This window comes from Myotis davidii, unplaced genomic scaffold (assembly GCF_000327345.1).
Source record: "Myotis davidii unplaced genomic scaffold, ASM32734v1 scaffold1066, whole genome shotgun sequence".
In the NCBI taxonomy this organism is placed as follows: domain Eukaryota; kingdom Metazoa; phylum Chordata; class Mammalia; order Chiroptera; family Vespertilionidae; genus Myotis; species Myotis davidii.
The window spans coordinates 145,110-157,764 of record NW_006296622.1 but is presented as its reverse complement, the minus strand read 5'-3'; the positions used below and the strand labels follow the sequence as shown (position 1 = coordinate 157,764).

The 12,655-nt window shown below is 38.0% G+C and overlaps 2 protein-coding genes across 3 annotated transcripts in view; one reads left to right on the top strand and one right to left on the bottom strand.

The window, feature by feature from the left end:
- PLOD2 (procollagen-lysine, 2-oxoglutarate 5-dioxygenase 2) overlaps positions 1–12,655 on the bottom strand; it is a 161,102-nt gene that overhangs the window by 65,702 nt on the left and 82,745 nt on the right. For both annotated transcript variants that reach the window (XM_006772125.2, XM_015569374.1), the window contains exon 8: positions 10,130–10,231. In XM_006772125.2, coding sequence (XP_006772188.1) covers positions 10,130–10,231 — 102 coding nt within the window. The remainder of the gene's footprint in view (positions 1–10,129; positions 10,232–12,655) is intronic.
- LOC102753530 (transcription and mRNA export factor ENY2-like) lies at positions 1,020–1,711 on the top strand. Its single transcript, XM_006772124.2, has 2 exons — positions 1,020–1,207; positions 1,457–1,711. Exons 1-2 carry the CDS (start codon positions 1,067–1,069, stop codon positions 1,604–1,606), a joined length of 291 nt encoding a protein of 96 aa, XP_006772187.1. The 5' UTR covers positions 1,020–1,066; the 3' UTR covers positions 1,607–1,711.

The following is a 12,655-nucleotide window of genomic DNA, read 5'->3' as shown; positions in this document are numbered from 1 at the left end:
TTAAGCTTTTAGTAGAAGAGAACAAGTGAGAAGAGAAACTACAGAAGCAAAAAAAAACCAAACTAACCAACAATCAAACAAACAACAAAAAGAAGACAGAAAAAAAGAAAAAGGAAAAAAAAGATAGGAAGAAAAAATATTTTGGATAGTGAAGAAAGAGAAGAGAGAGGTGTGCATGGACTTGGAGCAGGGGAGAAGAAATTAGATATATGAGTAAAATCAATTTTTAACAGGGAGTAAAAAGAAAGGATAGAGAACAACTAAAGCAGGGACAGGATAAGAGAAACAAAACAAAAAAGAGGAAAATGAGGAAGAGTGTTGGCATAAAGGAAAAATTGAGATAGAGTAAAATAATACTAAAGGGAAAATAAAAATAGAATGTAGAACATTAATCCCAAAATAAAATAAAATATGACATAAAATAAAACTTTAAGAAGGGGTAAAATAATAGTATTAATAACAATAGTTAAAAATAAAAATACAATAACAAACAAGGTAAAATCAAGTGAGAGAAAAAATTAATTTCTTAAGTAAAAGATAAAAAATAAAAATGTGAAGTAGTGAAGGTCATTCAATTCCTCTACTATTCTGCTTGGCACGTCTGTTTCCTTTCAGGTAGTCAGCGCAGTATTGAAGTTCCTTGCAATCCACAGCTTTCCTGGTAACCATGGTTTTACATTTCATTTTAATGGAGAACTTTGGTTTTTCTAAGTATTTTTCTCCTTTAATTTATATTTCATAAATTCTTGGACATTTATTAAAGATATATTAGTAACTCATTGTTTTGATAGTTATTCTTTTTGTTGTTGTTAATCCTCACCCGAGGATATTTTTACATTGATTCTTTTGGACAGTGGATGAGAGAGGAAAAGACAGAGAGAAACTTGTTTTTTTAAGTATTTTTCTCCTTTAATTTATATTTCATAAATTCTTGGACATTTATTAAAGATATATTAGTAACTCAAAAAAAAAAAAAAGGGAAATGCATGTTTTAGCTTTCTGTGTGCTTAGGCGCCTGAGCTACTGAGGGTCTAAGTCTGGGCAGCTGAAGAGTGTGGTTAGCAAGATGAACAAAGATGTGCAGATGAGAGCAGCGATTAACCAAAAGTTGATAGAAACTGGAGAAAGAGAATGCCTCAAAGAGTTGCTGAGAGCTAAATTAATTGAATGTGGCTGGAAGGATCAATTGAAGGCACACTGTAAAGAGGTAATTAAAGAAAAAGGACGAGAACACATTACTGTTGATGACTTGGTGGCTGAAATCACACCAAAAGGCAGAGCCCTGGTACATTACAGTGTAAAGAAGGAGCTTCTACAAAGAATAAGAACATTCCTTGCTCAGCATGCCAGCCTTTAAGATTGAATTAGATTGTGTTGTTTTTCTTCCTCTATGAAAATCTTTCTTACAGATAATGATTTTAAATGATATGATTTGTTTTTTGCTTTTGCATAAGAGGTAATTAAAGAAAAAGGACTAGAACACGTTACTGTTGATGACTTGGTGGCTGAAATCACACCAAAAGGCAGAGCCCTGGTACATTACAGTGTAAAGAAGGAGCTTCTACAAAGAATAAGAACATTCCTTGCTCAGCATGCCAGCCTTTAAGATTGAATTAGATTGTGTTGTTTTGTGGTCTTATTTCTGAAAGTAAAACTTGCCATAAATTAGGAATCGCTTTCCCAAAATAAAATCCTTTTTTGTATGATGGTATACAGTTTTTCGGTAATGATGTATACATTATATTGATTTCCCCCCCTAAATGTGTTATTTTAATAAATATCTCATGAATGAAAAAAAAAGCCATAACCCTGTTTTCAAGCAGGTGGGATCTCTCTGCTCTCTTTGGTTCTCAGCATGTCTTTAGTTGTATTTACACACGAGTCAATTTCTGATACAACTCTTGGGGGGCAGTGTTTCTGTCTTAATATTTGGGGCTAAAAGGCCTCTCTACCTTGGCTCTGCACATGACTTTTCCCCTGGCTCTGTGTGCGTCTCTGCGTGCATCTCTGCATGAGCCTCTGCATGCATCTCTGTGCATGTCTTTTCCCCCTGGCTCTGCGCAGCCAGTACAGGACTTCAGGCTACCTTTCTGGGACCAGTCCAGCTGTGGGTTAATATCTAGAGTTCCCTTTTGCCAGCAGCCCTTTGGACCCCCTTCCACATTCGAGGGCTACACTGATCCTAAGGGCTGCAAATTTTAGTGCCTGCTGCGGCCGTTTCTCCCTCCAGCCTGGCTCCCAGACCTCACCTTTCTCTAGTATCTGACCTTTCCATCTGTGGATTGCCTCACCAGCTATGTTTAATTCGCCAGTTCTGGATGCGTGCTGTTTGATTCAGCTGTTCCTCCTATCTGCTCTGTGAGAAGGCGCAGGGCCCATCCACATTTTCTGCGCTGCTTTGTCTCCCCCTGAGCAAATCTCTCAGGCTCCTGCGGTTGGGGAGGCTGGAGTTCTGGCATTCGTGGGTTTGCAGCTGAGGTAACTAGTCCCTGGGTGTTGTTGTTGTAAGTTCCTGGGAGGTATCCGATGTCTCCCCAGTTGAAGATAAGGCTGGGGTTCCAATCACAGTTGGTCTCCCAATCACATCTGGTCTCCCCTTCAAGATGGCGTGGTCTCTGCGGCAGAGCTGGCCACTCCAGAAGAGATTTCAACCACAGTAGAGGCTGCCCGGTCATGGGGGGGGTCGGTCCAGCAGTCCCCAACAGTCCCATGGAATATAGCTGTTCCTCACTCACAAAAACAGGTATTCCCCGCACATCCACACACTCTCCTTTCATTCTCTTACTCACACACTATCTTGCAGCCTGCTGTCCCATTGGCAGCAATCTTGGATCTCCTCCCAGGTTTTTTGGCATATAATTGTTCATAGTATTTTCTTGCGATCTTTTGTAATTCTGATGTCAGTTGTTACTTCACTGCTTTCCTTTCTGATGTGATTTATTTGGATCCTCTCTCTTTGCTTCTTCATGAGACTGGCTAAAATTTCATCAATCTTGCTTAAAGAACCATGTCTTGGTTTCATTGATCTTTTGTACTGTTTTATTCAGGCTCTATGTCATTTATATCTGCTCTAATCTTTATTATTTCCTTCCTTCTCTTATGCTGGACTTCTCTTGTTGTCCTCCTTCTAATTCTTTAAGTTGTGGGGTTATTAAATAAGTTATTAATTGTTCTTGTTTTTTGAGGTAGGCCTGTATTGCTATGAACTTCCCTGTCAGGACTGCTTTTGCTGTGTACCAGAGATTTTAGGTTGTTGTGTGTTCATTTTCATTTGTTTCAGAAAGTTTTTGATTTCATTCTTGACCTTGTTGGCAACCCATTCATTGTTTAATAAGATGTCATTTAGTATCCATTTGTTGGAATGTTTTTTGGGTGTTTTTACTGTACTTGATTTCTAATTTCATTTTACTGTGATATGAGAAGATGTCTGATATGATTTCAGTCTTCTTGAACTTATAGAGGATTGTTTTGTGTCTTAACATGTGGTCTATCTTTGTGAATGATCCATGTAAACTTGAGAAGTAAATATATTCTGCAGCTTTGGGGTGAAATGTTCTATAAATGTCAATTAAATCCACCTGATACAGGTGTCCTTTCAAGTTACTGTTTCCTTGTTAAGTTTTCTTAAAATACTAGTTTTTTATATATATATATATTTGGATATTATTATATTTGGTGCCAATATGTTTACCAGGGTTATATGCTCTTGTTGGATCGATCCCTTTAGTCTTAATGTAGTAACCTTTATTGTGTCTTTGATGGCCTTCATTTTAAAGTCTATTTTGTTGGATATGAGTATTGCTACTCCAGCTTTTTTGTTTTTTCATTTCCATTTGCATGGAAACTTTTTTTTCCCCCATCCCTCATTCTCATCTGGTGTGAGTCTTTTGTTCTGAGATGGGTCTCTTGTAGGCAGCATATAATTGGGTCATATTTTTGTATCCATCATTGTCTTTTATTGGGGCATTTAATCCATTTACATTGAAGGTTGCTAGTATAGATATTTATTGCCATTTTAATTCTTTATGCCTATGTTTCTCTCTAGATATTTCTTCTCAGAAGCCCCTATAGCATTTCTTGCAGTGCTAGTTTTGTGGTGATAAACTAATTTAACCAGTATTTGTGTGGGAAGCTCTTTATTTCACCTTTTATTTTGAATGATAGATTTACTGAATATAGTAAGCTTGGTTTCAGATCCTTGCTTTTCATTACCTTGAGTACTTCATATCATTCCATTCTGGCCTGTAGAGTTTCTGATGAGAAATCTGACAGCCTTATGGGAGCTCCTTTGTAGGTAACAGTTTGCTTTTCTCTTGTTGCTTTTAAGATTCTTGTTTTGTCTTTAATTTTTGCCTAATATTATCTTGTGTCTAGGTGTGGGCCTGTTTGGGTTCTTCTTGCTTGGGACTCTCTGTGCCTCCTGAACATGTATGACTTTTTCCTTTACCAGGTTAGGGACGTTTTCTGCCATTATTTCTTCAAACACATTCTCTATCCTTTGCTCACTTTCTTCCCCTTCTGGTACTCCTATTGTGCAAATAGTTATGTTTCATATTGTTCCACAACTCCTTTAAGCTGTTTTCCTGTTTTTGTATTATTTTATTATTTTTTGTTCTGATTGATTTTTTTCTATCCTGTCTTCTAATTTATTGACTTAAATCTCTTTTTCCCTAATCTGCTGTGTATTCCTTCCAATGCATTTTTTATTAGTGCTATGTCACTTTCCATGATTACTTTATCTTTTTTTGAGCATCCTTGCCATCATTATTCTGAGCTCTGTTTGATAAATGTCTTATCTCCATGTCATTTAGTTCTTCTTCTGGAGAATTATCTTGTTCTTTCATTTGGGGATTGTTTTTGGTATCCCCATTTTGGCTGCCTGTTTATGTTTGTGACTATGCATTAGGTAGATCTACTATGCCTCCCAATTTCTAGTGTAGGACAGTGCCAGATGCTGTTTCTGACTGGCCCTGCATACCCTGTTTAGAACTATCAGCAATTTAAAGCTTGTGGTTCCCTTTACTGGGTCTGGTGCCTTTGGATAGAAACTAGATGTGCACCAAGGTCTGTTTTTCCTAGCCCCAGGCAAAGACCCAAAGCCTCCAGAGATCTACTTCTGCTTGCAATATGATTGCATTCAGTCTGGATTCGCCTCAGGCTTTGGACCACAGGGTGAAGTGCGTTTTCAACAGGGTGTGGCAATTGTTTCTGCCCGAAGGCTGATTTTTATTCTCAGCCTCTTAATGGGTCTCAAAAACTCCAGAGGCTGGGGCAATAAGTTTCCTATTAGGGTGGGGCAATTGCCTGGATAGCAAAGGTCTATTGGAGAAAGATAGCTTGAGGAAATGACTCAGCCCAGGAAACAGGGGTGACTGCCCTCTGAGCTCCAAACCCAGAGTCCCCAACCCTGGATTCTCCTCACACAGCTCCAGTACACTCTGTTCTCCCTCTGCTGGAGCCCAAGGTGAGTGCTACAAAATTCTGTGCATTTACCCTTTAAGAGGGTGCCTGCATTTCCAGCCTTCTCTCACTGGCAGACAGCAATCCTGATTTTTTTTTTTACAGCCAAGTGTTAAGTGGGCATCTTTTTCATTTATTGTGCTCTGGACTGGAGATCCCAGATTGGGGTTTAGAACCCAGAGTTCTCAGTGGGACCCTCCCCCCCCAAAGCTGAGATCTTTCTAGAACTTCAGCTGCTGTCTGTGGGAGCTCTGCCAGCTATTTCAGAGCTCCACAATTCCTACTTGTCTCTATGGGGTCTCCACTTTCTGTCCTTAGCTATCAGAGTTCTCTCCAGCTAGTCTTCAGTTGATTATTCAGGATGGTTTTTCTGTAATTTAGTTATAGTTCCAGTTTGGTCTTGGGAGTGTGTCAGTGTAGGACCCTCTTACTCCACTGCCATTTTGGAATCTTCAAAATACTCCATTTTATATAATTTTGTTAAATTCTCTGTGTATGTTTTAGGGGATAGTTTATCTTTCATTCATTTGATGCCAACTTCTGAAATATCCATTCTATTTATCACTCCTGGTGATAAGTAACATTTAGAAAAAGAATGAAAGTACCTGGATTCAAAATTTACAAATGGTTGGGGAAGTCAGAAACCTAAGTTAACAACCATGTAATAATGTTATTACAAGAACCATATGAAATTCTTCAATATAATGGTATTTAAAACCATACTTTAGCCCTGGTCAGTGTGACTCAGTTTGTTGCAGCATCATCCCTTACATCGAAAGGTGACAAATTCTATATCTGATTGGGGCATGTTCAGGAGGAAATCAATTGATGTTTCTCTCTAACGATGATGTTTTTCTCTCTCTCCCTTCCTCTCCCTAAAATAAACTAATAAAATAAAATAAAATAAAACTTTATTTTAAAGCCTGAATTTAAGTATTAAATATTTTTTAAAACCATAGATGTTAAATGCTGCAGTAGGGTACCTCTTTCCATCTTTTACCACATCATACCTCACACACTCCTTTGTTACCCAAAATCTAGGTCCTAGATTATATCCTAATATTTGTTTGCATTGAAGCATACCTTGAACACTATTGTATTTCTTTACCAATTCATTCAATCACCTAAGTATTTATTATTAAATGAATAAAAAAGCACAAACAACTAAAGACAAAATATCTACCCTCCAGTTCTTAATAATAAAGGAAAATAATACAAAGTAGATCACAACTCTCCCTTTCCAAATGAGACAAAATATTTCATTTAAATTTCATAACCCTAAAGTTACTTGTTATACCAAATTTACGTGTTAGAAAAATGGAATTTAGAAAAGGTAAGCAACTCAGAACCATAAATCAGTAGGTAAAGAGTAAGGTTTCAACATGCTACACCTCCATTATCAATCTAAGTTAGTTTTCATATGCTAATGATAATAACAGTAACAATTAATATTAGCGAATTGCTTAAAATGTATATATGTATAAAATGTATATATATATAAAATTTCATATAACCCTCCTACCAACCCTCTGAGATAGCCATTATTATTTTTATATATAAAGAAACATGCTTATGGTCCAATCTAAGAATATGGTAAGACTGAGATCTTAACTACCCTCATAATTTTAATTTTTATATCTATTGTATGATAACTACATATATAAAACATATAAGAAATTTATTTTGCATAATAGAATGTTTTTCCTTTCTAGTATATTTTAATAAGCTATAAGACAAAATAGCCTAAGAATCAAGTGATTTACCGTATTTGCCGGCGTATAAGACGACTGGGCGTATAAGACGACCCCCTAACATTTCCACTCAAAATACAGAGTTTGTTATATACTCGCCGTATAAGACTACCCCCTCTTCCGCACACCTTCCACACACCAAATAAAAGGTAAAACAAGATCAGATTTGATTTTAACATTTTAATTTATATTCAAATGCTTATGACATGCAGGAAAACTGTCACAAGGCTGTATGTAATCAAACATATACATAAAACAGTGCAAGTTTAGTACCGGTAAACATACCGGTAATTCACTAAAGAAAACACACTCTATAGACTGGTGCCGTAGATGCTTCTCAGGAACACAGGCAAGCAGCCCACAACCTAGAGGGACTGTCAATGATAGAAGTAAGATAACAAATAGAGGGAGAGAGCAAGTGCCGGGCAAGTCCCTAGCAAGTTTGCTGGCGTGACAGTTTCACCTTAAAAGCCTTCAAACTCCTCTTCATCATCTGATATTAAAAGTTCATCAACGACATCTTGGTGCCATGATAGGGATGATAGGGATTTGACTGGTCGACATTTTCTATGCTGTACTGTACAATGGGGCAGTATTGTGGTTGGCTGTTGGCTGTATACAAAGCCTGATTTGATTGGTCCCTGCTCCCTGTTTGCCCGCCCTGTCACTATAGCAGTCTGGTCCACCCTTGCATCAGCATCTCCCTGGGACCTCACTAGTGCGCAAGTGCGAGCTCTTCAACATTCTAACAGGCACCATGATAGCGCAAAATCGCGAATCTTCAATGCATATGTAAAGAAATATACGGTAACCCGAATTTACCACACTCGCAAAATCACATAACAGCCGAGCATACACCCAGCAGCGCTGCTGATGCCCGAACGGTATGTGGAATGAAGTGGGCGGGCATCGGGAGGCCACTATGGCACGGGGCAAGCACTATGGGCAGTCTATCTGAAGTGTACCTGGCGTATAAGATGACCCCCCACTTGGAGGCATATTTTTCAGGGCCAAAAAATCGTCTTATATGCCGGCAAATACGGTACTCCTATATGCAAACAAAAGATAAAAATTTAACATAAATAATTTTCTATCTTTGCACCAGAAAGTTTATGTAAATGAAACCAAACATAAAACGTATTACCCTCCAGAGTATAGAACTACTTTCTTCAAAAAAGATTGGGATAAATTTTTAAACATCATGATGCAGCTTCATTCAGAAATATTCTGGCATTCTTTCCAGATAGGAAAGAGTTTGCTATTGGAGAGATTGGCTAAAAATTCTTATTTTCAAGAAAATAGAACACTATATTAAAAGTTCTCCAGTGAATGTTGAGTTGCAGAGCACAATATCTGAAAACCTACGAATTGGGATTACAGAAACATTTTTTTCCTAAGTGACAGGTGCACTCTGACTAATCTGAGTCGGGTGGAGAAATAATGAAATATAGTACTCAGACATAAGAAATGTTGCAAATACTGCCATTTGCAACTCCATGGATGGATCTTGAAAATATCATGCTAAGTGAAGTAAAAGTCAGGAAAAGGAAAAAAAAACATATTTCACTCACATGTGGGATATAAAATGGAAATTCATAGACACAGACAGCAATATGATGGTTACCCGAGGGAGGGGCGTAGTAAAGTGTGCCTCAGTTGGATGGGCACCATCCCATGCACATGAAGGGTTGTGGGTTCCACTCCTGGTCAGGGCACATGCCCAGGTTTCATTGTGTGCAGGAGGTAACTGATCTATGTTTCTCTCTCATATCACTGTTTCTTTTTCTCTTTCTTTTCCTCTCTAATAGCAATAAAAACATTTCTTTTTTAAAAAAGAATATCCTAAAATTGCTCTGGTTGTTTAAAAATATTTTATAGATAAATAATATTACCATTGTTCATTTATCCTCTAAGTACAACTGATAAAGTATAGTATAATTCTCTATAAAATATATACAGGGTGGGGCAAAAGTAGGTTTATAGTTGTGAGTATGCAAAACACACAATTTATTCTTGTATCATTACTTATTAATTACTCTATTATTTTCACTCTGTATATATAAGTAGCACAGTTCCTGGCATATATGATAGGAAATCTAGGAAAAATTGTACAGTGATCAAGAATATAGGATCTGGCCCTGGCTGGTTTGGCTCAGTGAATAGAACGTTGGCCTGTGGACTAAAGGGTTCCTGGTTTGATTACGGTCAAGGGCACATGCCTGGGTTGTGGGCTCTATCCCCAGTAGGGGATGTGCAGAAGGCGGCTGATCAAAGATTCTCTCATTATTGGTTTCTATCTCTCTCTCCCTCTCCCTTCCTCTCTGAAATCAATATACACATATGAATGATCTGGAGCCAGATTGCCACAGTTCAATTCCTACTTCCAACACAAAAATTATATGCCCTTAAACAAGTTACTTAACCTATGTATATACCTCAGTTTTCTCATTATAAAACTTATTTGATAATGTTATCTACTGCAAATTTTATGAAGTTTAAATGAGTTAGTATATGTAGAATACTTAAAATAGTCCTTAGTTATATAATATATTATTATTTTTAAATCAAAAATTTAAAATCGAGCACAGATAAAATTAGTCAATAAAAATGCTGAAGCACTATAACCATTTGTCAATGCTTTACCAAGTTAGCAGACTAAAATAAAACAAGAACACCAATTATAGCAAGCTATTAAATATTAGCAACCAAGCCCCTTTATGGAGGTCAATTATTAGCTGGTTTTGCTTTAAAAAATAGTTCAGATATACACAAATCTAGCAATTATCTGAATCATTGTTTTAGCTTTATAAATCCATTATCTATTTATCAAGACTATTTATCACTTTTTTACAAATCATTGTATTTCATGACAATGTCATTTTTGTTATTACATTTCACACACACTCAATTGCACTCACATTTACTGCAGACAAGTCAATTGTATCCAATTCACAAAGAGTGCAGCCACTGTCCTGTGTCCATGCATTAGGTACATAGTTTCCAAAATAGTTCAGGAGAATCTAGTAAATAAAGGAGAACTGTTTCAACAAAAGTAATCCTCTACTCTCAATGTACTTTTGTTCCATGTAATTGGTACATATAACTGGGTACATTTCTTTAATAATTCTACTAATATTTATCACTTAGAGGTACACACTGAACAATGTTATCTCCAGACAATGAACCATAAAGTAGGTCAAACTTTCTCTAGAAATGCCAAAAATGCATTATAAATCATATAGGTCATATATATGGCTAATATGTTAATTGTCCCTCCCACCATTCGACCTTTTGACAAGTTGCTTTGTGTACACTGACCACCAGGGGGCAGGCGCTCCAACCGGTAGGTTAGCTTGCTGCTGGGGTCCGGCTGATTGGGATTGAGCGAGACGGGCTGGACATACCCTGGAGCCCTCCTGCGGTCCCTCCCCAGCCCCGACTGTGAACCAAAGGGGTCTCTTGGCCTGGCCTGCACCCTCTCGAAATCCAGAACCCCTCAGGGGATGTCAGAGAGCTGGGTTTAGCCCAATACCCATAGGCCAGGCCAAGGGAACCCACCTGTGCATGGGCCTTTAGTTTCATTATGTAAGGAATGACATCAGAAGAGACACAAAGAAAAATCTCAAACAATGAAACATACATTTTTAATTAGGTTAATAAGACTTATTAGAAAAACACTACAAGTAAAAGCAGTCATGTGAAGAGTAAATTAGTAATAAGGTAAATGTTTAAAAGATCAGCATAGATAATTACAGTGAATGGGGCAGTGGCAGTGTGATCTCTTACTAATCATCACCACACAAAACAAATACTATATAAACTTGATTACCAAAAGGCACTAAACTATGCTGCTTACTGTCAAGTAGGCTTCTGGGGCACTGATTTCAGGGGAAAAAAAAGCTTGCATATGAAAACAAGCTCCTAATTACAGCCCCCCACAAATCCTATCAACAATAAACTAAAGTAAAATACTGCTTCAGATCTAAAAGAGCATCTCCTTTGTGACTCCTTTTCCTCTCCTTAAACACCTGTTGGCATTCCTTTTTTCTGTAAAATCTGGGTCCTTGTGTGTATTCTGGATGAGGAAGAGGTTGAGAGAATACGGATGGAGAAAAGAGATAAACACTGTAAGATATATTCTCAGCACTCAAACAAATCTTTAATATACCTAGATTTAAACATCTTAGGGAAAATTCTGCCAATTTACTTTAAATAATTACTACATTTTCCCAACCAGTTTGGCTCAGTGGATAGAGCGTCGGCCTGTGGACTGAAGGGTCCCAGGTTCGATTCCAGACAAGGGCATGTACCTTAGTTGCGGGCTCATTCCCAGTAAGGGGTGTGCAAGAGGCAGCTGATCGATGTGTCTCTCTCATCGATGTTTCTAGCTCTCTATCCCTCTCCCTCCTCTCTGTGAAAAATCAATAAAATATATTTTTAAAAAATTACTACACTTGCCCAAGCCAATTTGGCTCAGTGAATAGAGCATCAGTCTGTGGACTGAATGGTCCTGCGTTATATTCTGGTCAAGGGCACATACCACAGTTGCAGGCTCCATCCTGGCCCTGGTCAGAAGGCAACCAACCAATGCATCTCTCTCACATCTATGTTTGTCTCTGTCTCTCCCTCTCCCTTTCACTTTCTCTAAAAACCAATGGAAAAATATCATTGGGTGAGGATCAACAACAGAAAATTACTACAGTTTCTGCTGCACTTTTAAAAAAAATTTAATTTGATTTCAGAGAGGAAGGGAGAGGGGGAGATAGATAGAAACATCAGCACCACTCCCACCACTAGAGATCAAGCCCACAACCCAGGCATATGTCCTGATTGGGAATTGAACCATGACCTCCTGGTTCATAGGTAGATGCTCAACAACTGAGTCATGCTAGCCAGGCTCCACTGCATTATTAATACCTGTAGTGGTATGAACATCTGCAGATCTTAATTTTTTATGACTTATTATGTCTTTTCAAAAGCTAATTATTTTACTTCAAGACAGTGAAGCTGTAGCAAACTAACTTTGGCTATGACTTTCTTACTTTTAACAGGAAGCAACTGAAATCCTTATCCTATCTAATAATTGAAAAACATGGTAATTAGCCATACCTCTGCTACCCTTCCCATTGGCTAAGCAGGGTGATATGCAAATTAACTGCCAACCAAGATGGCGGCTGGCAGCCAGGCAGCTTGAAACGAACAGAAGGCTTGCTTGCTTCAGTGACAGAGGAAGCTAACGTCCCCACCTATCTTGCCGGGCTCTGAGCTTGCAGTTTAAGAAACATTGTTACAAATATAGAAGCTAAACAAAACCCAAGAAACCTGCTTTCAGCCAGCTGGGCTTCAGCCAGCAGGACTGCAACATTGTTTCAATTATAGAACCCAAACAAACCAGATACCTGCTTTCAGCAGCCGAGGCCTCAGAGCTGGAGCCACGCATCAGA

What these genes read in the sequence shown, in the direction of transcription:
- LOC102753530 (XM_006772124.2), top strand. Translation starts at nt 1,067, where the DNA reads ATGAACAAAGATGTGCAGATGAGAGCAGCGATTAACCAAAAGTTGATA. An exon ending in TGAAGGCACACTGTAAAGAG is followed by an intron (nt 1,208 to 1,456) that starts GTAATTAAAGAA and finishes TTTGCATAAGAG; the next exon opens with GTAATTAAAGAAAAAGGACT.